General features: G+C 49.0%; 1 protein-coding gene across 5 annotated transcripts in view; it reads right to left on the bottom strand.

Moving 5' to 3' along the window:
- Window positions 1-26,973, bottom strand: part of FRY (FRY microtubule binding protein) — a 422,350-nt gene that overhangs the window by 50,175 nt on the left and 345,202 nt on the right. For all 5 annotated transcript variants that reach the window (XM_069759001.1, XM_069758996.1, XM_069758997.1 and 2 more), the window contains exons 40-48: window positions 13,016-13,214; window positions 11,641-11,762; window positions 11,037-11,224; window positions 9,679-9,773; window positions 6,769-7,376; window positions 5,956-6,053; window positions 5,696-5,866; window positions 5,454-5,594; window positions 3,950-4,129 (exon numbers count right to left, since the gene is read on the bottom strand). In XM_069759001.1, the coding sequence (XP_069615102.1) occupies window positions 3,950-4,129; window positions 5,454-5,594; window positions 5,696-5,866; window positions 5,956-6,053; window positions 6,769-7,376; window positions 9,679-9,773; window positions 11,037-11,224; window positions 11,641-11,762; window positions 13,016-13,214 (1,802 nt within the window). The remainder of the gene's footprint in view (window positions 1-3,949; window positions 4,130-5,453; window positions 5,595-5,695; window positions 5,867-5,955; window positions 6,054-6,768; window positions 7,377-9,678; window positions 9,774-11,036; window positions 11,225-11,640; window positions 11,763-13,015; window positions 13,215-26,973) is intronic.

Raw genomic sequence — 26,973 nt, forward strand, 5'->3', positions numbered from 1 at the left:
GCTATGGTGTGTACTGTGTCCTAAACTAATATATAAGTACAAGTAAAGCGGAGATGCCAATAAATCAATAAGGAAATTACCTTCAAGAGAGATCTGTGAGGAGCAGGCTAGTAGAAGGATGTGAGTGGTGTCACCCTCACCCCGACGCGTGTTTCTCCACTAGCTTCTTCCGGGCGCCCCTACTTACCTTAGGAGCATTCTTTGCCCTCTAGCAATGAGACCATGTTACTTCATGTCATATCCGTAGCAACTTTGCATGCATTTTATTTGGCGCTAACATTAGGTGTCAGTATATACTGTCACGATTGGAAGTTCTATTCACCTTGATTTTTTTTCCTTTGTGATATTCATCGCAGTGGTGTCCCCCTACTGGGCACTCTGTTTCTACATTTTAATATTCTTGCTTTATTTATTATCGAATAAAGAAATTATAATTTTTAATTACTACACATCTCTTTTTTACTATGGTTATAATTAGTGAGCAGAGTATGTGATTGTAAGGTACACATTTTGTACAATTTTTTTGATAATAGAAGACATGACGTATAGTCAAGAAAGGTGCCATGTTTGGAGAACAAAAAATTGGCCATTCCACATCTGTCGAATTGTAAAATTATACTGTACAATATTGACAGTGGATACATGGGCAATATTTTATTTTTAGTTTTTTTTTTGTATTTATGACAAAATTATTAGGATTGGAATACCCCATGGGGCTTATAAATAGAGCACAAATAAAAACAGAACAGAAACCTCTGGAGGCTTTTCCGGGGGAGAGCAATTATTTCCAGAGCCGACAGTCAACTCACTGCAGAGACAAGAAGGGAAGCAGCTGCCGGGGGCCAAGAGCAGCTGAAAAGCACTTGGCTAAAGACATCTTGGGTCAGATGGGACCTTATGTCAGCACTTAGGAGCGGACGGATGGTTTCCGGCCTGTCCATGAGAGAAGGATATTGATTTCTATTTGGAGGATGGGATTCCGTAAAAGAAAAAAAGGGTTGGGGACCATTTACAGATTTCAGGAGTCAAAGGTGACAAAAAGGAGGCTAATTGAATGGAATTAATGTGCGTTTATGGTAGTAACATAGTAACATAGTAACATAGTTAGTAAGGCCGAAAAAAGACATTTGTCCATCCAGTTCAGCCTATATTCCATCATAATAAATACCCAGATCTACGTCCTTCTACAGAACCTAATAATTGTATGATACAATATTGTTCTGCTCCAGGAAGACATCCAGGCCTCTCTTGAACCCCTCGACTGAGTTCGCCATCACCACCTCCTCAGGCAAGCAATTCCAGATTCTCACTGCCCTAACAGTAAAGAATCCTCTTCTAGGTTGGTGGAAAAACCTTCTCTCCTCCACACGCAAAGAATGCCCCCTTGTGCCCGTCACCTTCCTTGGTATAAACAGATCCTCAGCGAGATATTTGTATTGTCCCCTTATATACTTATACATGGTTATTAGATCGCCCCTCAGTCGTCTTTTTTCTAGACTAAATAATCCTAATTTCGCTAATCTATCTGGGTATTGTAGTTCTCCCATCCCCTTTATTAATTTTGTTGCCCTCCTTTGTACTCTCTCTAGTTCCATTATATCCTTCCTGAGCACCGGTGCCCAAAACTGGACACAGTACTCCATGTGCGGTCTAACTAGGGATTTGTACAGAGGCAGTATAATGCTCTCATCATGTGTATCCAGACCTCTTTTAATGCACCCCATGATCCTGTTTGCCTTGGCAGCTGCTGCCTGGCACTGGCTGCTCCAGGTAAGTTTATCATTAACTAGGATCCCCAAGTCCTTCTCCCTGTCAGATTTACCCAGTGGTTTCCCGTTCAGTGTGTAATGGTGATATTGATTCCCTCTTCCCATGTGTATAACCTTACATTTATCATTGTTAAACCTCATCTGCCACCTTTCAGCCCAAGTTTCCAACTTATCCAGATCCATCTGTAGCAGAATACTATCTTCTCTTGTATTAACTGCTTTACATAGTTTTGTATCATCTGCAAATATCGATATTTTACTGTGTAAACCTTCTACCAGATCATTAATAAATATGTTGAAGAGAACAGGTCCCAATACTGACCCCTGCGGTACCCCACTGGTCACAGCGACCCAGTTAGAGACTATACCATTTATAACCACCCTCTGCTTTCTATCACTAAGCCAGTTATTAACCCATTTACACACATTTTCCCCCAGACCAAGCATTCTCATTTTGTGTACCAACCTCTTGTGCGGCACGGTATCAAACGCTTTGGAAAAATCGAGATATACCACGTCCAATGACTCACCGTGGTCCAGCCTATAGCTTACCTCTTCATAAAAACTGATTAGATTGGTTTGACAGGAGCGATTTCTCATAAACCCATGCTGATATGGAGTTAAACAGTTATTCTCATTGAGATAATCCAGAATAACATCCCTCAGAAACCCTTCAAATATTTTACCAACAATAGAGGTTAGACTTACTGGCCTATAATTTCCAGGTTCACTTTTAGAGCCCTTTTTGAATATTGGCACCACATTTGCTATGCGCCAGTCCTGCGGAACAGACCCTGTCGCTATAGAGTCACTAAAAATAAGAAATAAAGGTTTATCTATTACATTACTTAGTTCTCTTAGTACTCGTGGGTGTATGCCATCCGGACCCGGAGATTTATCTATTTTGATCTTATTTAGCCGGTTTCGCACCTCTTCTTGGGTTAGATTGGTGACCCTTAATATGGTTAGTAGTCACCAATGGTAGTCACCAATAGTAGTCACTAACATGGTTAGTAGTCACCAATCAATTCACTACCAACTGCTAAACAAAGGAAAAAGCATCGAGCAGTACACACTTTTTTTTTCCTTTTACAATGGGTCAATATGGGTGACAAACCACTGTTTGCGGAGGTTTACATAGTGAGATCTTCTCGGAATCTGCACTCAATGGAGGGACAGAACGTGATGTGAACAAGTCATCATACTAATAAACCCCCACATGAAGCAGAGGGACCTGCGGACCTCCACGGGTATAAGAGGCACCAGTCTGGACACTTGGTTATCCGAAGAGTCCGAGCAGAGATGATAAGAAAGAAAGTCGGAGTCTCAGGCCCTGGACGTCCTACTGGATCATCCAAGATGTCACAGAAGTCTTTTGTTTTTTTCCCATTAAAATATAGTTATCAATTATGTGATGTGACCTTCACATCCCCAATGGTCTGTAGACCTGAGACTCATGAAATATGTGTAGGCTTGTCACATTTTGGTGCGTATTTTAGCTATATCAGTTTATCACTTTTTGGTACACACGTTAGGTTTTTGTCAACATTGTTTTCTGTGTTTTCATTATATTGTCGGCACTATCTACTACCATTTCATAGAAACAAAGTGATCAATTGTGGACACCATGTAAACGCAAGACCTGGATCTGAATTTTCAGGCTCCATTGGTTTCTATAGAGAGAATAAAGCCATAAAATGTTTGTATAATGGGCAGCACGGTGGCTCTCGGGAAAAGTCAAATATTCTACACGCCCCTGACCCATGAACCATTAACAATCCCAGAGTTCCTTCCACCAAAGCAGTATTGAATCTTTTCTCCCCCAAACAAACATATAGTATTTTAAGAAAATACCGATGTCATTATAGTTTGCTCTTCGACCCTCTAGATTTTTTTCTCCTAAGATAATATTTTATAGCCCTAACCCTATCTTCAAGCATGACCCCAAACCTAGCCCTAACCCTAAGGCGGATTAAACCCTCAGACGCCAATGTCCTCCACTACACAACAGGTGTAAGGTAAGGTGGCTTACACACCATCTGTCTGGACAAAAAGATTTATTTTACCATTTTACATATGCAGATTTCTACTTTACCCCTTTACGTTACATTCTTCATATCACGTTTGTTCAAATTCACGACTCGTATACAAAACGTTGGATTAGGAAACTGATGTTATACCTGAGAGACATCAAAGTGGAAATCAAGCGTCTTCCCGGGAAGTTCCTTAGAGGAGCTCGTCCACAGTCGACTGATTTCAAGCTTTGTCAAATCCCCATGTTGATAAGCGGGAAGGACCAGGCTGGCAGACCGTGATACAACCAACTTCAAGATATTCAGAGCTTCTTTCCAGTGAACACTCTGAATGAAAAAAAACCCAGAAAAATAGACCGTTAAAAGTGATATTTACGTCCACTATCTGATATTGATATTATGGAGTTGTGCATCATGATTGATGAAAAACTTGAATTTATTTATGCTGGGAATTATAACTTTATATTCGTACAGAGTTTTTCTTTGGAGGCAGAAAAATTTCAAGTGGTTTTTAAGAGGAATCCACATCAGGAATCAAAGCAGTTTTTCATCCTTGGAGGCATTTTTGTTCCCCTAAACCAGTGTTCCCCAACTCCGGTCCTCAAGAGCCACTAACAGGTCATGTTTTCAGGATTTCCTTAGTATTGCACAGGTGATGGAATTATTGCCTGTGCAGGTGATGCAATTAACACCTGTGCAATACTAAGGAAATCCTGAAAACTTGACCTGTTGGTGGCTCTTGAGGACCGGAGTTGGGGAACACTGCCCTAAACCATAATTTGAAGTGGTGTTGACGACGTTCTTTGCGGCCCTCATGAAATCGACATCTCCTTTTTTTTTTCGATGGTGAGGTTTTCAGAACCTTGTCAGAACAAAATGCTACGAGAACGCGTATGAACTGCAAAGTGGATTTTCCACTGGAATCACAATGAAGAGTATTCAGTGAGTATGTATAAGTCGTTGCTGATGTGAATTTTGGTGCAGACCGGTGTCAATATCCTCATAACCAAACTTCTGAAGACTACTGAAGGTCAGAAAAGTGAAGACCGCCTGACAAGGAATACCACAATCCTATATCCAATAATGCATTCCAATACATCTTCCTCAGGTAATAATTCATTTGAGAACTCAAAGACAATGTCACATGATTGATCTTTTTTAATAGAGTCTCCATGATATTCAATTGATGGTGTATTATTAAGACAGGTCATCCATGTATGATATGTGGGGGTCAGACCTACAGGACCCCATCGATCAGCAGAACCTTCACGCAAGTAGGCAGTAACCACAGTGCCAGACCAGACACATATCCAAAGCGCGGTGTCTGGATAAACAATGATCATGGCCCTGATGAACTAGGTGGTCTCAGGGGGTCAGATCCAACAAGCCTTACACCTGTCTGAAGATTACTTAAATGCTGAGAATTTATAGTCCTCAAACTTAAGATTTATTTTATACAAGTATTCTGCTTATAATCTGCCATCAGATTTACGATTTTGCCTAAGTGGCATTACATCCTTGTCTGTACTGTCCGGAAGTGCACTAGAGAAGAAGCTAGTCAAGTCAAATGCAGTTTTTACAGAGCCAGAATAAAAGTTTTAATGTATTCAAAATTATGATTTTTTTAGTTTTTTGTCATCGTTTTTCATACCTGAACATATTTTTCAATGGTTTTCAGCACTTCCATGTTGAACTGTTTTCCAGGAATCATCGACATATCCATGTGGCTGAGAAGGCTGTAGATGATTTGCAGGAGAGACTGCTGCATGCTAGGGAGGCCTTTTTCAAGTAACTGGGGGAAGAACGTACAGGTAAGAAATTTTGTATAACTTGGTTTATTTTTTTAATTATTGATATAGACAGATATGACCCTGTGATAGGATCCAGAATTACCTCCGCCAAGTAGGTCACCATGTTGATGGTGATGTCGGTAAATGCTTCATGGAGGTATCTGCACACCACGTTCACCCAGGTGGACACGTCTCTGGTGTAGCTGTGTGTTTTGTACAGGGTCATGACATGGGCCAGGTTGGACAGCTTGGGACTCTTCTCTTCTAGGCATACCTAGCAGGGAGGACAAGGTGAACGCGTTTTACACTTGGCAGGACGATTTACAAGATACAAATCGGACAAAAGATCTGTTAATATCAAACCTGTGCAATTCTCTCTGCGGCTTCTTTACAGAAGTTGTTCGGGCTCTCAAAATGCTGAATTAAATGAGGCAGCAGACATAAGATATTCAACGGAAAACCTGGAGACGACCAAACGTGAGATTCATTACAATCAACATCATTTAGTTACTGAAATATATATATATATATATATATATATATATATATATATATATATATATATATATATATATATATATATATATATATATATATATATATATATATATATATATATATATATATATAGATATATAGATATATATATATATTTATTAAATTGTGAATCCATCTGCGAAGTAATAATCAAATCCCAGGAAATTACTCCGAGCTTATAACATATCTCTAAAATACATGCGCAAGGTAAAATATCTGTTTCCTACTTTACATAGAGATTAGATAAAAAATATGACTGCATGCAGCCACCACTAGGGGGAGCTCACTGCATACAGATTTATACAATTGGTATTGAAATACATGGGCATGAGCTCCCCTAGTGGTGGTTGGTAGAAACACACTCTCGCCACAGACCCCATAGTCTCCTTTATCGATGGTACACAACTATACTTGATGGGTGAAAAGAACGTGTCCTATCTAACCAAAAGGGCCTACACTGATAGGGCATTACTTCCCATACTGCAATGACGTTGGTACCAGATGACTTCTGTGTGTGAGGTTCTTCTCTTTCTGATGGGTCTCGTCATGCCCAATTCTTTGTGCTCAGCCTGGCGGCCATGTGTATTTGTGAGGGAATCATGGTGGAGACCAGTTACTGAAGTGGTATTGGCACCTTACCTATGACTTGTGTACAGTCCACCATGGAGACCCGTGAAACAGGCGTGAGCAAACTGAAGAGCTGAAGCGTCAAGTCCGTGGTAGTGAGAGACGTGAACCCTTTGAGGAGTAGTTGCTGCAGCCCAGAGAAGTCAGACCACTTCAGCTGTCCTTGGAGCTTCTCCAGCTTCTCTCGGTTTTCGGACTTGTCCAGCGGCAAATGAGACAAAAGTTTATTCAACAGTCTGAGCGCCATCAAATACTCAAATTCAAAGTCTGACTCCATGAGGGCCATAGCGACCCAGAAGATGGTGGCCAACAGGTTAGTGGGGTTGTTTATGTGGGAGGGATCAGCCACGTTGTCCTTTAGTGAGGATGAACTCCTGGTTTTGGGAGAGAAGCCCTGTTGGGTACAAGCTTGGATCCTGTCCAGAGTGGCGCTGCGCGGAGGATCCGAGGATTTGTCCACAACTCCAAACTTCTTGGGAACAGAGAAGCTCCTCTGATGGCGGCTACGTTCAGCCGTGGCCGTGCTGCCACCCACCATCCCGGGATTAACGTTCAGCTGACCGGTACTTTTCCGGTTTGCCGTTAGCTTTGTATTGGACGTCAGATCAGGAGACGACGACCTGTAAATAAGAACAGCATTCATTAACCACTTCTGTCAACCGGCGATTACGGTATATAATCTTAAATGTAATTTTACAAGGCTCTTTCCCGACTGTGACATTGACTTATAGGGTATCTCCTACAGATAGAACTAGGGCGAGCATTTCTTCTGGAAAACAGCTACTTTACATACTTTTTTTTCATTAAACAGGTATTCCCAGCTCCAAGATCCTATCCCAATATGTGTAATAATAATAATATTAGCAAATACCTCCAATGAGAAATGTAGTACAGTTCTTCAGATTTGCTGTGTCATCCATGGTTACGACCAATCATATAGTTACAGTTAAGTTAGTGGTCGTAATCATGGATACTTAAGGTACCGTCACACTCAGCAACTTTCCAACGATCACGACCAGCGATATGACCTGGCTGTGATCGTTGGAAAGTCCTTGTGTGGTCGCTGGAGAGCTGTCACACAGACAGCTCTCCAGCGACCAACGATGCCGAAGTCCCCGGGTAACCAGGGTAAACATCGGGTTACTAAGCGCAGGGCCGCGCTTAGTAACCCGATGTTTACCCTGGTTACCATTGTAAATGTAAAAAAAAAAAAAAACACATACTCACATTCCGGTGCCTGTCACATCCCCTGGTGTCCGCTTCCCTGCACTCCTCCTGCATCCTGTGTAAGCGCCGGCCGTAAAGCAGAGCGGTGACGTCACCGCTGTGCTCTGCTTTACGGCTGGCCGGCGCTGACACAGGATGCAGGAGGAGTGCAGGGAAGCGGACACCAGGGGATGTGACAGGCACCGGAATGTGAGTGTGTTTTTTTTTTACATTTACAATGGTAACCAGGGTAAACATCGGGTTAATAAGCGCGGCCCTGCGCTTAGTAACCCAATGTTTACCATGGTTACCAGTGAACACATCGCTGGATCGGCGTCACACACAGAGCAAAAGTTTGGACACACGTTCTCATTCTCAAGAGAATGCCAAGAGTGTGCAAAGCAGTCATCAAAGCAAAGGGTGGCTACTTTGAAGAACCTAGAATATAAGACATAATTTCAATTGTTTCACACTTTTTTGTTAAGTATATAATTCCACATGTGTTAATTCATAGTTTTGATGCCTTCAGTGTGAATGTACAATTTTCATAGTCATGAAAATACAGAAAAAATTTTAAATGAGAAGGTGTGTCCAAACTTTTGCTCTGTACTGTATGTTCCTATCAACGTACTTGTGTGTGACTATCCGTATTATTAAACGTTATGGATAGATCTGACCACTGTCCGCTCATCTGGAAAGCTAAACAATGCAGCGACAAGCGATATAGATTGCATAAGCCATTGCTACATAAAGAGGAAGCAGAGTTCGTTGCATGAGTTTTTTTTTTTACTAAATGGGAGTCTATGAGCCACGTATGTAACTTTTTGGTATGGGGCTGGATGTTCAGCGCATACATACAGCGCCACTCCTTTCCACAGGTTGTGTCCAGCGCTGCAACGCCGCTCCATTTACGTGAATAAGACTGAGCTGCACTATCATACGGGAAAAAGTGTAACACTATTTTTTTGGGGGGGGGGGGAAAGCTATGTTTTACTAATCCTGAACAAACCTTTTGATGTAATCACTAGTGATGAGCGAACATGCTGTGACAAGGTGTTATCTGAGCATGCTCGGGTGCTGATCTAGAGTCTTCAGCGTGCTCAAAAAATATGTCCGAGTCCCCGCGGCTGCATACCCATATACATGATAAGAGGGGTAGGGGGGCAGCCGTGTTATAATGTATGAAAGACCCCTTCATGTACACATTTTCCATTTTATTATTCCTTTAAGAATAAAAAATAGCCCAATAATCAGATGTCATCTTACAAAGGAAGTTATAGGGGAAATGTAGCATTACATGCCGGTGAATTTAAATGAATGGTAACCCATGATAAACACAAGGGTGGGCTGGGTGTGCGAGAGGGAAAGACGCTTTTTGAGGGAGAATAGGAGATATCCCTTTAAATGCGTCACCATTAACAGAGACGACCAGGAATGAACAATAATGTCAGGCTTAAAGCTGAGCCATGTTCTTGGTGGTCCGACCTCTGGAAACCCCAATGATTTGTTCACGTGAATGAAGCTGGGTGCAGTTCTCTGGGGCGCCAAACAGCGAGGGTCCTCAGAGGTCAGGCCCCCACTGATTGATCATAAAGTAATGTCATATCCTAGTGATAGCACCTGGGTCCATATCACAGATGGTGGGATAAGGGCTACACAGCATTAATGTAGGCACATCACGCTATGGATGTGTACGGCCGGACCACCACCATGTACCTGGACAGCACAGCCAGCAGATCGCTGTTCTTCAGACAGTCGGCTAAGTTATCAACAGCAGCTTCCAAAGTCAGGAGGACCTCCATGACATAGCCCTGCCAGCAAGATGAAGAACAAGACGAAATTATTATTACAACCAGCAACAATCTCAGATTTCTCTCTAATAGAATAGAGGTCTAAGGATAACGCTTCTCCATGTGGAGAGAGACAAGCCAGGCCTGGCATATCAGAGTGAGGAGACTTATTAGCCATGCATGCTCCTCTAGGGAAATTAAATACGCAAAATGTCTCTTCAGAGAAGAGGAGGACTAGAACTAAACACGGTCTGCAAATTGAGATTCTGGTTTGGCTTTTATCCCAAGTCATATGGCAAGGCTCGATAAAGAGTCAATATTGACTTTTAAGGACGCTGCTTCCTATAGGTGGCGCTAAAGTTCCAGTCCTCCTCTCTGAAGAGACAATTTGCATCTGTAATAGAAGATATTGGGGCAAGTTATAAAAATCGAGAAGAAAGGTAAAACTAGGGGGCAGACAGTAGAACTGGCATGTGCCCAATATAAGTTCCGCCGTGCCATCAGATCTCTAGATCATGACAGGTGCCACTCAGAGAATGTCTACATGCGGCACTCCAGCTCCTGTGGTTTCCCAGCATGCACTGGTAGCCTGGAGCTGGAGGGCTGCATAGAGCGGACCCCCTGGAATACCATCCATACACATTATGGAGCCACTCCGGTCACGTGCCGCCATCTTGTGACCGTAACTTCTAGCAGATCAAAATAAGGAGAGGTAAGGCTACGTTCACATTAGCGTTATGCATGTTTGCGTCGGGTGACGCATGCGTCATGCGCCCCTATATTTAACATGGGGGATGCATGCGTCTTTTTGTGCTGCGTTGTGCGACGCATGCGTTTTTTTTGCCGCAAGCGTCGGGCCAAGAAAACGCAACAAGTTGCATTTTTCTTGCGTCCAAATTTTGGCAAAAAACGACGCATGCGTCGCAAAACGCAGCGTTTTTGCGTGCGTTTTGTTGCGTTTTTGTTTGCGTTGTGCGTTGCGTCGCCGACGCAGTGGCGCACAACGCAAATGTGAACATAGCCCAACAGTCACAAGCTCTCAGTATAAGTCCATGTGACCCTCGTTCTGGCCTTATAGACTTACACTGAGAAGAAATACCGGAGCGAACCGACAGGTCACAACTTGCAGAAAATGACCGCAGCGACGCCGGGAACAGAAGAAGACGGCGGCTGGTAAGTATGAGATTACAGGGAACTTGGATTTGCTGCACCACTCCAGCTCTGCAATAAATAAGCAAAAACGCTGGAGTGGCGCTTTGGAGGAAAAATGGAAGATGGACAAACCTGTATTTCATCTCCGTATTCTCCGATGACCTCGACCAACCTAGAAAGAAGGTCGGATAACGCATGGGCCGAAAGCGGCTGCTTCAAAGCGCGCAGGATCTGGAAAGAGCGCCCGGCGTAATGCCTGGAAGAGCTGGCGAGAGCAGTCTGCAGAGCCACCTCACTTAGGTGCTGCTCCAAGTGGAAGCCTGAGGAACAGCACGAAACAATATATTTATTACAAAAAAAAAAAAATTGTAAAAGGAAGAAAAAGAGCCAAAACCAACAAAAAAAAAGGCGACAAAATACGACCTTTAGAGTTTCAGAATTTGAAGTTCAGCCAAAGTGGTTATTCAAAATCTTAATTTATAATATATAAAGCCTAAAAGGTAAAAGACAAATTATTCTACATTGTGTACAGCTATTAGCGACTGCCAGAACAGTTCACGGTCTTCACAAGCCAAACGGTTTGGTTTCTATTAGGTTTGTACTTGCGAGAATTAGTGGTTTTTGAATGGCAGTGAAATGATCGCGGGGCCCAGCAGGGGGCAGCGTGGCACCACTTCTAATAAAGTAATGGCCGCCCTGAGATCATAAGAAATACAAAAGAAGAACGAGAAATTACCAGATTTTGTGTCCTTAAAGACAGACACTACATGACGTAAGAAGTTGGTGAGCTGATCTGCACTTCTGGAATTCTGGTTCTTGGGTGTGATATCCTCATGGCACCAGAGTGGCCCAAACGCTCTGCAACAATAGAAGACTACATTATAATATGTAATTAACCCTTTCATAACGTGGCATTTCTTTTTCTTCCCTTTCTTTCAAGGGCCGTAATCTCAAAAAGGAAATCAGTCACCGGGTTTTCCCCCATATAAACTTTGGCCACCATCTTTAATGCCTCTTTTACAGCAGTCTAGCTGTACACAAGTCCCCAACCCCCTCTGCATATCCCCAAAAATATATTTCCTAACCCCTCCATATGGCGCGGTAAAAAGGATGATTACTGGACATGTCAACTAAAGCTGCATTTACACTGCAAGATAATCGTGGGCAAGTGTGGTTAAAAAACGCTCATTTCACCGTGTAAACAGGCTGTCGATGAAATGATCTTTTGCGTTGCACAAAAAAAATTTTTTTTTTGCGGCAAATGCATTGTCCTGTGTAAACAAGAATTGCGCTGCTGAGAACTATGACAGCTTATGGACAGTGAGAGATCCAGTATACAGGACTCCCGCTGTATAGCATATATAGCATTGTTTAGTTTGGCCTGCCTGTGTAAACAGGACTTGTGCTGTATAGTATATATAGCATTGTTTAGCTTGGTCTGCCTGTGTAAACAGGACTCACAATGTATAGTATATATAGCATTGTTTAGTTTGGTCTGTGTGTAAACAGGACTCTCGCTGTATAGTATATATAGCATTGTTTAGTTTGGTCTGCCTGTGTAAACAGAACTTGCGCTGTATAGTATATATAGCATTGTTTAGCTTGGTCTGCCTGTGTAAACAGGACTCGCGATGTATAGTATATATAGCATTGTTTAGTTTGGTCTGTCTGTGTAAACAGGACTCTCGCTGTATAGTATATATAGCATTGTTTAGTTTGGTCTGTCTGTGTAAACAGGAGGTCGTATTGTGCCACCAGTTGGTCCACGTGAACAGACCCTTAGTCTTAAAGAGACGAGCAGAGACTTTGGCTCATAAAACTGATTGCTGTAGGATCCGTCTGTTAAACCAATGATGTCAATGTGAATGGATCAGTTTTTATTAAGTTTGAAATTAATCCAGTTTTTTTTCATTCTCATATTCGTCTCAAGCAAGCAATCGCTGGACCCGAGAACTGCGCCTAATTACTGAGAATATTGCCGAGTGGTAAGCGAGTGTTGTTCATAGCTACACAAACACTGATAAACCCAATCTCACCAGGCCTGTGTGATAGGTTATCAGCAGCGTATTCAGAAGTTCAGATAAAATAATCTCTCCCTGCCAGACGCTCACCTGGTGGTCAGAAACTCGATTAACTTGTTGGCTTTTTGATCCATTTCCACTGATGCATCAACATCCTCGATCTCCTGGCTGATCTGGGGGATGTTCCCACTGCTTCCTCCAAGACTGATACTGGAGGAGGTAGAACTAGAACTGAGGCCGGAGTCTGGCACCGGAGAAGACTGGTACTCCCGGAGAAAGTCAAAGCCTCCTGCCAAAGATAATACAGGAATGTAGCATATCACTCTGCGGCACGCACACAGACAGACAGACGCACACAGACACAGACAGACACGCACAGACACGCACACACACGCACACACACAGACAGACACGCACACAGACACGCACACAGACACAGACACGCACACAGACACGCACACAGACACAGACACGCACACAGACACAGACACGCACACAGACACATACAGACACGCACACAGACACAGACAGACACGCACACACACAGACAGACACGCACACAGACACGCACACAGACACAGACACGCACACAGACACGCACACAGACACAGACACGCACACAGACACGCACACAGACACGCACACAGACAGACACGCACACAGACAGACACACACACAGACACAGACACGCACACATACACAGACACGCACAGACAGACACGCACACAGACACGCACACAGACACGCACACAGACACACACACAGACACACACACAGACACAGACACGCACAGACAGACACGCACACAGACAGACACGCACACAGACAGACACGCACACAGACAGACACGCACACAGACAGACACGCACACAGACAGACACGCACACAGACAGACACGCACACAGACAGACACGCACACAGACAGACACGCACACAGACAGACACGCACACAGACAGACACGCACACAGACAGACACGCACACAGACAGACACGCACACAGACAGACACGCACACAGACAGACACGCACACAGACAGACACGCACACAGACAGACACGCACACAGACAGACACGCACACAGACACGCACACAGACAGACACGCACACAGACAGACACGCACACAGACAGACACGCACACAGACAGACACGCACACAGACAGACACGCACACAGACAGACACGCACACAGACAGACACGCGAACAGACAGACAGACACGCACACAGACAGACACACAGACACAGACACATACACAGACACGCACAGACAGACACGCACACAGACACAGACACGCACACAGACAGACACGCACACAGACAGACACGCACACAGACAGACACGCACACAGACAGACACGCACACAGACAGACACGCACACAGACAGACACGCACACAGACAGACACGCACACAGACAGACACGCACACAGACAGACACGCACACAGACAGACACGCACACAGACAGACACGCACACAGACAGACACGCACACAGACACGCACACAGACAGACACGCACACAGACAGACACGCACACAGACAGACACGCACACAGACAGACACGCACACAGACAGACACGCACACAGACAGACACGCACACAGACAGACACGCGAACAGACAGACAGACACGCACACAGACAGACACAGACACATACACAGACACGCACAGACAGACACGCACACAGACACAGACACGCACACAGACAGACACGCACACAGACAGACACGCACACAGACAGACACGCACACAGACAGACAAGCACACAGACAGACACGCACACAGACAGACACGCACACAGACAGACACGCACACAGACAGACACGCACACAGACAGACACGCACACAGACAGACACGCACACAGACAGACACGCACACAGACAGACACGCACACAGACAGACACGCACACAGACAGACACACGCACACAGACAGACACGCACACAGACCGACACGCACACAGACCGACACGCACACAGACAGACACGCACACAGACAGACACGCACACAGACAGACACGCACACAGACAGACACGCACACAGACAGACACGCACACAGACAGACACGCACACAGACAGACACGCACACAGACAGACACGCACACAGACAGACACGCACACAGACAGACACGCACACAGACAGACACGCACACAGACACGCACACAGACAGACACGCACACAGACACGCACACAGACACGCACACAGACACGCACACAGACACGCACACAGACACGCACACAGACACAGACACGCACACAGACACAGACACGCACACAGACACGCACAGACACAGACACGCACACGCACACAGACACGCACACAGACACGCACACAGACACGCACACAGACACGCACACAGACACGCACACAGACACAGACACAGACAGACACAGACACAGACAGACACACACACAGACACGCACACAGACAGACACGCACACAGACACGCACACAGACACAGAAACGCACACAGACAGACACGCACACAGACACACAGACAGACACGCACACAGACAGACACGCACACAGAAACGCACACAGACACGCACACAGACACAGAAACGCACACAGACAGACACGCACACAGACACACAGACAGACACGCACACAGACAGACACGCACACAGACAGACACGCACACAGACAGACACGCACACAGACACGCACACAGACACACAGACAGACACGCACACAGACAGACACGCACACAGACAGACACGCACACAGACAGACACGCACACAGACAGACGCACACAGACACGCACACAGACACGCACACAGACACGCACACAGACACGCACACAGACAGACACGCACACAGACAGACACACACACACAGACAGACACACAGACAGACACACATACACAGACACGCACAGACAGACACGCACACAGACAGACACGCACACAGACAGACACGCACACAGACAGACACGCACACAGACAGACACGCACACAGACACGCACACAGACACGCACACAGACAGACACGCACACAGACAGACACGCACACAGACAGACACGCACACAGACAGACACGCACACAGACAGACACGCACACAGACAGACACGCACACAGACAGACACGCACACAGACAGACACGCGAACAGACAGACAGACACGCACACAGACAGACACACAGACACAGACACATACACAGACACGCACAGACAGACACGCACACAGACACAGACACGCACACAGACAGACACGCACACAGACAGACACGCACACAGACAGACACGCACACAGACAGACACGCACACAGACAGACGCACACAGACACGCACACAGACACGCACACAGACACGCACACAGACACGCACACAGACAGACACGCACACAGACAGACACACACACACAGACAGACACACAGACAGACACACATACACAGACACGCACAGACAGACACGCACACAGACAGACACGCACACAGACAGACACGCACACAGACAGACACGCACACAGACACGCACACAGACAGACACGCACACAGACAGACACGCACACAGACAGACACGCACACAGACAGACACGCACACAGACAGACACGCACACAGACAGACACGCACACAGACAGACACGCACACAGACAGACACGCACACAGACAGACACGCGAACAGACAGACAGACACGCACACAGACAGACACACAGACACAGACACATACACAGACACGCACAGACAGACACGCACACAGACACAGACACGCACACAGACAGACACGCACACAGACAGACACGCACACAGACAGACACGCACACAGACAGACACGCACACAGACAGACACGCACACAGACAGACACGCACACAGACAGACACGCACACAGACAGACACGCACACAGACAGACACGCACACAGACAGACACGCACACAGACAGACACGCACACAGACAGACACGCACACAGACAGACACGCACACAGACAGACACGCACACAGACAGACACGCACACAGACAGACACGCACACAGACAGACACGCACACAGACAGACACGCACACAGACAGACACGCACACAGACACAGACACGCACACAGACACAGACACGCACACAGACACAGACACGCACACAGACACAGACACGCACAGACACAGACACGCACAGACACAGACACGCACACGCACACAGACACGCACACAGACACGCACACAGACACGCACACAGACACGCACACAGACACGCACACAGACACGCACACAGACACGCACACAGACACAGACACAGACAGACACACACACAGACACGCACACAGACAGACACGCACACGCACACAGACACGCACACAGACACGCACACAGACACAGAAACGCACACAGACAGACACGCACACAGACAGACACGCACACAGAAACGCACACAGACAGACACGCACACAGACACACAGACAGACACGCACACAGACAGACACGCACACAGACAGACACGCACACAGACAGACACGCACACAGACAGACACGCACACAGACAGACACGCACACAGACAGACACGCACACAGACACACAGACAGACACGCACACAGACAGACACGCACACAGACAGACACGCACACAGACACGCACACAGACAGACGCACACAGACACGCACACAGACACGCACACAGACACGCACACAGACACGCACACAGACAGACACGCACACAGACAGACACACACAGACAGACACACACACAGACAGACACACAGACACAGACACGCACACATACACAGACACGCACAGACAGACACGCACACAGACACGCACACAGACACGCACACAGACACACACACAGACACGCACACAGAGAGACACGCACACAGACACGCACACAGACACGCACACAGACACGCACACAGACACGCACACAGACACGCACACAGACACGCACACAGACACGCACACAGACACGCACACAGACACACACACAGACACACACACAGACACACACACAGACACACAGACACGCAGACACACACACAGACACGCACACAGAGAGACACGCACACAGACACGCACACAGACACGCACACAGACACGCACACAGACACGCACACAGACACGCACACAGACACGCACACAGACACGCACACAGACACGCACACAGACACGCACACAGACACGCACACAGACACGCACACAGACACGCACACAGACACGCACACAGACAGACACGCACACAGACAGACACGCACACAGACAGACACGCACACAGACAGACACGCACACAGACAGACACACAGACACAGACACGCACACATACACAGACACGCACAGACAGACACGCACACAGACACACACAGACACACACAGACACGCACACAGACACGCACACAGACAGACACGCACACAGACAGACACGCACACAGACACGCACACAGACACAGACACGCACACAGACAGACACGCACACAGACAGACACGCACACAGACAGACACGCACACAGACAGACACGCACACAGACAGACACGCACACAGACACAGACACGCACACAGACAGACACGCACACAGACAGACACGCACACAGACAGACACGCACACAGACAGACACGCACACAGACAGACACGCACACAGACAGACACGCACACAGACAGACACGCACACAGACAGACACGCACACAGACAGACACGCACACAGACAGACACGCACACAGACAGACACGCACACAGACAGACACGCACACAGACAGACACGCACACAGACAGACACGCACACAGACAGACACGCACACAGACAGACACGCACACAGACAGACACGCACACAGACAGACACGCACACAGACAGACACGCACACAGACACAGACACAGACACACACACAGACACACACACAGACAGACACGCACACAGACACGCACACAGACACGCACACAGACAAACACGCACACAGACACGCACACATACACAGACACGCACAGACAGACACGCACACAGACACAGACACAGACACGCACACAGACACAGACACGCACACAGACAGACACGCACACAGACAGACACGCACACAGACAGACACAGACACGCACACAGACAGACACGCACACAGACACAGACACGCACACAGACAGACACGCAGACAGACACGCACACAGACACGCACACAGACACGCACACAGACACGCACACAGACACGCACACAGACACGCACACAGACACGCACACAGACACGCACACAGACACGCACACAGACACGCACACAGACAAACACGCACACAGACACGCACACATACAGACACGCACAGACAGACACGCACACAGACACAGACACGCACACAGACACGCACACAGACACGCACACAGACACGCACACAGACACGCACACAGACACGCACACAGACACGCACACAGACACACACAGACAGACACGCACACAGACAGACACGCACACAGACAGACACGCACACAGACAGACACGCACACAGACAGACACGCACACAGACAGACACGCACACAGACAGACACGCACACAGACAGACACGCACACAGACAGACACGCACACAGACACGCACACAGACACACACACAGACACAGACACACACAGACACACACACAGACACACACACAGACACAGACACGCACACAGACAGACACGCACACAGACACAGACACGCACACAGACAGACACGCACACAGACAGACACGCACACAGACACGCACACAGACACACACACAGACACACACACAGACACACACACAGACACACACAGACACACACACAGACACACACACACACAGACACAGACACGCACACAGACAGACACGCACACAGACAGACAGGCACACAACGCACACAGACAGACACGCACACAGACAGACACGCACACAGACAGACACGCACACAGACAGACACGCACACAGACAGACACGCACACAGACAGACACGCACACAGACAGACACGCACACAGACAGACACGCACACAGACAGACACGCACACAGACAGACACGCACACAGACAGACACGCACACAGACACACACACAGACACGCACACAGACAGACACGCACACAGACACGCACACAGACACACACACAGACACACACACAGACACACACACAGACACACACACAGACACACACACAGACACACACACAGACACACACACAGACACGCACACAGACACACACACAGACACGCACACAGACACGCACACAGACACACACACAGACACAGACACGCACACAGACAGACACGCACACAGACACACACACAGACACACACAGACACACACACAGACACACACACAGACACACACACAGACACACACACAGACACACACACAGACAGACACGCACACAGACAGACACGCACACAGACAGACACGCACACAGACAGACACGCACACAGACAGACACGCACACAGACAGACACGCACACAGACAGACACGCACACAGACACGCACACAGACACGCACACAGACACGCACACAGACAAACACGCACACAGACAAACACGCACACAGACACGCACGCACACAGACACGCACACATACACAGACACGCACAGACAGACACGCACACGCACACAGACACGCACACAGACACGCACACAGACACGCACACAGACACACACACAGACACACACACAGACAGACACGCACACAGACAGACACGCACACAGACAGACACGCACACAGACAGACACGCACACAGACAGACACGCACACAGACAGACACGCACACAGACAGACACGCACACAGACAGACACGCACACAGACAGACACGCACACAGACAGACACGCACACAGACACGCACACAGACACAGACACGCACACAGACAGACACGCACACAGACAGACACGCACACAGACAGGCACGCACACAGACAGACACGCACACAGACAGACACGCACACAGACAGACACGCACACAGACACGCACACAGACACGCACACAGACACGCACACAGACACGCACACAGACACAGACACGCACACAGACAGACACGCACACAGACAGACACGCACACAGACAGGCACGCACACAGACAGACACGCACACAGACAGACACGCACACAGACAGACACGCACACAGACACGCACACAGACACGCACACAGACACGCACACAGACACGCACACAGACACGCACACAGACACAGACACGCACACAGACACGCACACAGACACACACACAGACAGACACGCACACAGACAGACACGCACACAGACAGACACGCACACAGACAGACACGCACACAGACAGACACGCACACAGACAGACACGCACACAGACAGACACGCACACAGACAGACACGCACACAGACAGACACGCACACAGACAGACACGCACACAGACAGACACGCACACAGACAGACACGCACACAGACAGACACGCACACAGACAGACACGCACACAGACAGACACGCACACAGATAGACAGGCACACAACGCACACAGACAGACACGCACACAGACAGACAGGCACACAACGCACACAGACAGACACGCACACAGACAGACACGCACACAGACAGACACGCACACAGACACAGACACGCACACAGACAGACACGCACACAGACAGACACGCACACAGACAGGCACGCACACAGACAGACACGCACACAGACAGACACGCACACAGACACGCACACAGACACGCACACAGACACGCACACAGACACAGACACGCACACAGACAGACACGCACACAGACAGACACGCACACAGACAGGCACGCACACAGACAGACACGCACACAGACAGACACGCACACAGACAGACACGCACACAGACAGACACGCACACAGACAGACACGCACACAGACACGCACACAGACACGCACACAGACACGCACACAGACACGCACACAGACACGCACACAGACACGCACACAGACACGCACACAGACACGCACACAGACACGCACACAGACACGCACACAGACACGCACACAGACACAGACACGCACACAGACACGCACACAGACAAGCACACAGACACGCACACAGACACGCACACAGACACGCACACAGACACGCACACAGACACGCACACAGACACGCACACAGACACGCACACAGACACGCACACAGACACGCACACAGACACGCACACAGACACGCACACAGACACAGACACGCACACAGACACGCACACAGACACGCACACAGACACGCACACAGACACGCACACAGACACGCACACAGACACGCACACAGACACGCACACAGACACGCACACAGACACGCACACAGACACGCACACAGACACGCACACAGACACGCACACAGACACAGACACGCACACAGACACGCACACAGACACGCACACAGACACGCACACAGACACGCACACAGACACGCACACAGACACGCACACAGACACGCACACAGACACGCACACAGACACGCACACAGACACGCACACAGACACGCACACAGACACGCACACAGACACGCACACAGACACGCACACAGACACAGACACGCACACAGACAGACACGCACACAGACAGGCTCGCACACAGACAGACACGCACACAGACAGACACGCACACAGACAGACACGCACACAGACAGACACGCACACAGACAGACACGCACACAGACAGACACGCACACAGACAGACACGCACACAGACAGACACGCACACAGACACGCACACAGACACGCACACAGACACGCACACAGACACGCACACAGACACGCACACAGACACAGACACGCACACAGACACGCACACAGACACGCACACAGACACGCACACAGACACGCACACAGACACGCACACAGACACACACACAGACAGACACGCACACAGACAGACACGCACACAGACAGACACGCACAGAGACAGACACGCACACAGACAGACACGCACACAGACAGACACGCACACAGACAGACACGCACACAGACAGACACGCACACAGACACGCACACAGACACGCACACAGACACGCACACAGACACGCACACAGACACGCACACAGACACGCACACAGACACAGACACGCACACAGACACGCACACAGACACGCACACAGACACGCACACAGACACGCACACAGACACGCACACAGACACGCACACAGACACACACACAGACACACACACAGACACACACAGACACAGACACGCACACAGACACGCACACAGACACACACACAGACACACACACAGACACACACAGACACAGACACGCACACAGACACGCACACAGACACGCACACAGACACGCACACAGACACGCACACAGACACAGACACGCACACAGACACGCACACAGACACGCACACAGACACGCACACAGACACGCACACAGACACGCACACAGACACGCACACAGACACGCACACAGACACGCACACAGACACGCACACAGACACACACACAGACACACACAGACACAGACACGCACACAGACACGCACACAGACACGCACACAGACACGCACACAGACACGCACACAGACACAGACACGCACACAGACACGCACACAGACACGCACACAGACACGCACACAGACACGCACACAGACACGCACACAGACACGCACACAGACACGCACACAGACACGCACACAGACAGACACGCACACAGACAGACACGCACACAGACAGACACGCACACAGACAGACACGCACACAGACAGACACGCACACAGACAGACACGCACACAGACAGACACGCACACAGACAGACACGCACACAGACAGACACGCACACAGACAGACACGCACACAGACAGACACGCACACAGACAGACACGCACACAGACAGACACGCACACAGACAGACACGCACACAGACAGACACGCACACAGACAGACACGCACACAGACAGACACGCACACAGACAGACACGCACACAGACACGCACACAGACACGCACACAGACACGCACACAGACACGCACACAGACACGCACACAGACACGCACACAGACACGCACACAGACACGCACACAGACACGCACACAGACACGCACACAGACACGCACACAGACACGCACACAGACACGCACACAGACACGCACACAGACACGCACACAGACACGCACACAGACACGCACACAGACACGCACACAGACACGCACACAGACACGCACACAGACACGCACACAGACACGCACACAGACACGCACACAGACACGCACACAGACACGCACACAGACACGCACACAGACACGCACACAGACACGCACACAGACACGCACACAGACACGCACACAGACACGCACACAGACACGCACACAGACACGCACACAGACACGCACACAGACACGCACACAGACACAGACACGCACACAGACAGACACGCACACAGACAGACACGCACACAGACACGCACACAGACACGCACACAGACACGCACACAGACACGCACACAGACACGCACACAGACACGCACACAGACACGCACACAGACACGCACACAGACACGCACACAGACACGCACACAGACACGCACACAGACACGCACACAGACACGCACACAGACACGCACACAGACACGCACACAGACACGCACACAGACACACACAGACACGCACACAGACACGCACACAGACACGCACACAGACACGCACACAGACACGCACACAGACACGCACACAGACACGCACACAGACACGCACACAGACACACACAGACACGCACACAGACACGCACACAGACACGCACACAGACACGCACACAGACACGCACACAGACACGCACACAGACACGCACACAGACACGCACACAGACACGCACACAGACACGCACACAGACACGCACACAGACACGCACACAGACACGCACACAGACACGCACACAGACACGCACACAGACACGCACACAGACACAGACACGCACACAGACAGACACGCACACAGACAGACACGCACACAGACAGACACGCACACAGACAGACACGCACACAGACAGACACGCACACAGACAGACACGCACACAGACAGACACGCACACAGACAGACACGCACACAGACAGACACGCACACAGACAGACACGCACACAGACAGACACGCACACAGACAGACACGCACACAGACAGACACGCACACAGACAGACACGCACACAGACAGACACGCACACAGACAGACACGCACACAGACAGACACGCACACAGACAGACACGCACACAGACAGACACGCACACAGACAGACACGCACACAGACAGACACGCACACAGACAGACACGCACACAGACACGCACACAGACACGCACACAGACACGCACACAGACACGCACACAGACACGCACACAGACACAGACACGCACACAGACACGCACACAGACACGCACACAGACACGCACACAGACACGCACACAGACACGCACACAGACACGCACACAGACACGCACACAGACACGCACACAGACACGCACACAGACACGCACACGGACACAGACACGCACACAGACACGCACACAGACACGCACACAGACACGCACACAGACACGCACACAGACACGCACACAGACACGCACACAGACACACACACAGACACAGACACAGACACGCACACAGACACGCACACAGACACAGACACGCACACAGACACAGACACGCACACAGACAGACACGCACACAGACAGACACGCACACAGACAGACACGCACACAGACAGACACGCACACAGACAGACACGCACACAGACAGACACGCACACAGACAGACACGCACACAGACACGCACACAGACACGCACACAGACACGCACACAGACACGCACACAGACACGCACACAGACACGCACACAGACACGCACACAGACACGCACACAGACACGCACACAGACACGCACACAGACACGCACACAGACACGCACACAGACAGACACGCACACCACACAGACACAGACGCGCACACAAACACGCACACCACACACGTCTGAGGGATATTTTTTATCTTGCAAATTCCACTTTTCTCTTTGCACCATAACTTGCAAATCTCTTAAGCAAGGTATAAATGCACATCGTCTGATAAACACTAGTGAGGGCATTGCCTTGACTGCACGTGAAGTTATACACAATGGGCATTTGGCATCCTTTGATCCAACAATACTAGTGGGATGAAAAAAAATATATATATATATTTTTTTTTTTGGGTGGGGGGAGGGGGGGGTGGTTTAATTTCATTTAAAGCCCCACTCCAGCAATTTTCTTTATTGCACTGCTGGAGTGGTGCTTTAAATACAATTCCCCTGCCCCCTGTCTCATACTCGCCTGCCAATAAATTCATTGTTTTCCAGTGTTGCTCCAGTCACTCTCCATAGAAAAGTCACGGGCCAGCAGCTCCGGTGTTTCATGAAGTGGCGCAGAGGCCACTTTTCAATACAAGTCTATGAAAGCCTCGTTTGTTGCATTGAGAGCTTGTGGCGTAGCTCCTGACTTCCAGCCAATCAGAAGCTGTGCTTATTAGATGGCATTGGGGGACCGGAGCGGCACCAAAAAAACAGCGAAGACGCCAGAGGGCGAGTATATGATCAGGAGCAGGCGACTTACTGTACATTTAAAGCGCCACTCTAGCACTGAAAAATAAAAATGCTGGAGTGGTGCTTCAAACCTGGTGGATTTTTTCACTATAGCATATGACTGCGTTGCATCAGGATATGCCAACACTTATTGATCAGTTGGGGTCTCAAAATAAGAACCCCCAAATTCTCAAAATGAGGAAGCAGTAGCGTAGATTAATGGCCGCCATACACAGATTATTTCTGACCGTTATATGAATGGTTTCCTGGATTTTTGCCCTTTGCAGGCTCTCCCTATGATTGTCAGTTGTCTCGGATTGGTAGCAGTAGCAGATGTGATGTCTCTCATCCACAGCACGCTGCAGAGATGGATTCACTTCTTTCTCTGTAGCACACAAGTGGAAGCAGCAGCAAAAAGCAGGTCATTGTACATCAGTACTGAGCTGTGTGGCTGTGATTCCAGCACTGCAGTGAAATATAAACGCTGAAAGCTGTAGCACGATCTTTTCGTGTCTACCCAGTCTTGTGCTGAGTGCTCCATAGGATTTAATAGGTTCTGTAAACTGACTGCTTTCTGTGCTAACCAGTCCATTTTGCACATTAATAGCACCGAAGACCTCGCATCGATTTCTG

This window comes from Ranitomeya imitator, chromosome 3 (assembly GCF_032444005.1).
Source record: "Ranitomeya imitator isolate aRanImi1 chromosome 3, aRanImi1.pri, whole genome shotgun sequence".
Taxonomy (NCBI): domain Eukaryota; kingdom Metazoa; phylum Chordata; class Amphibia; order Anura; family Dendrobatidae; genus Ranitomeya; species Ranitomeya imitator.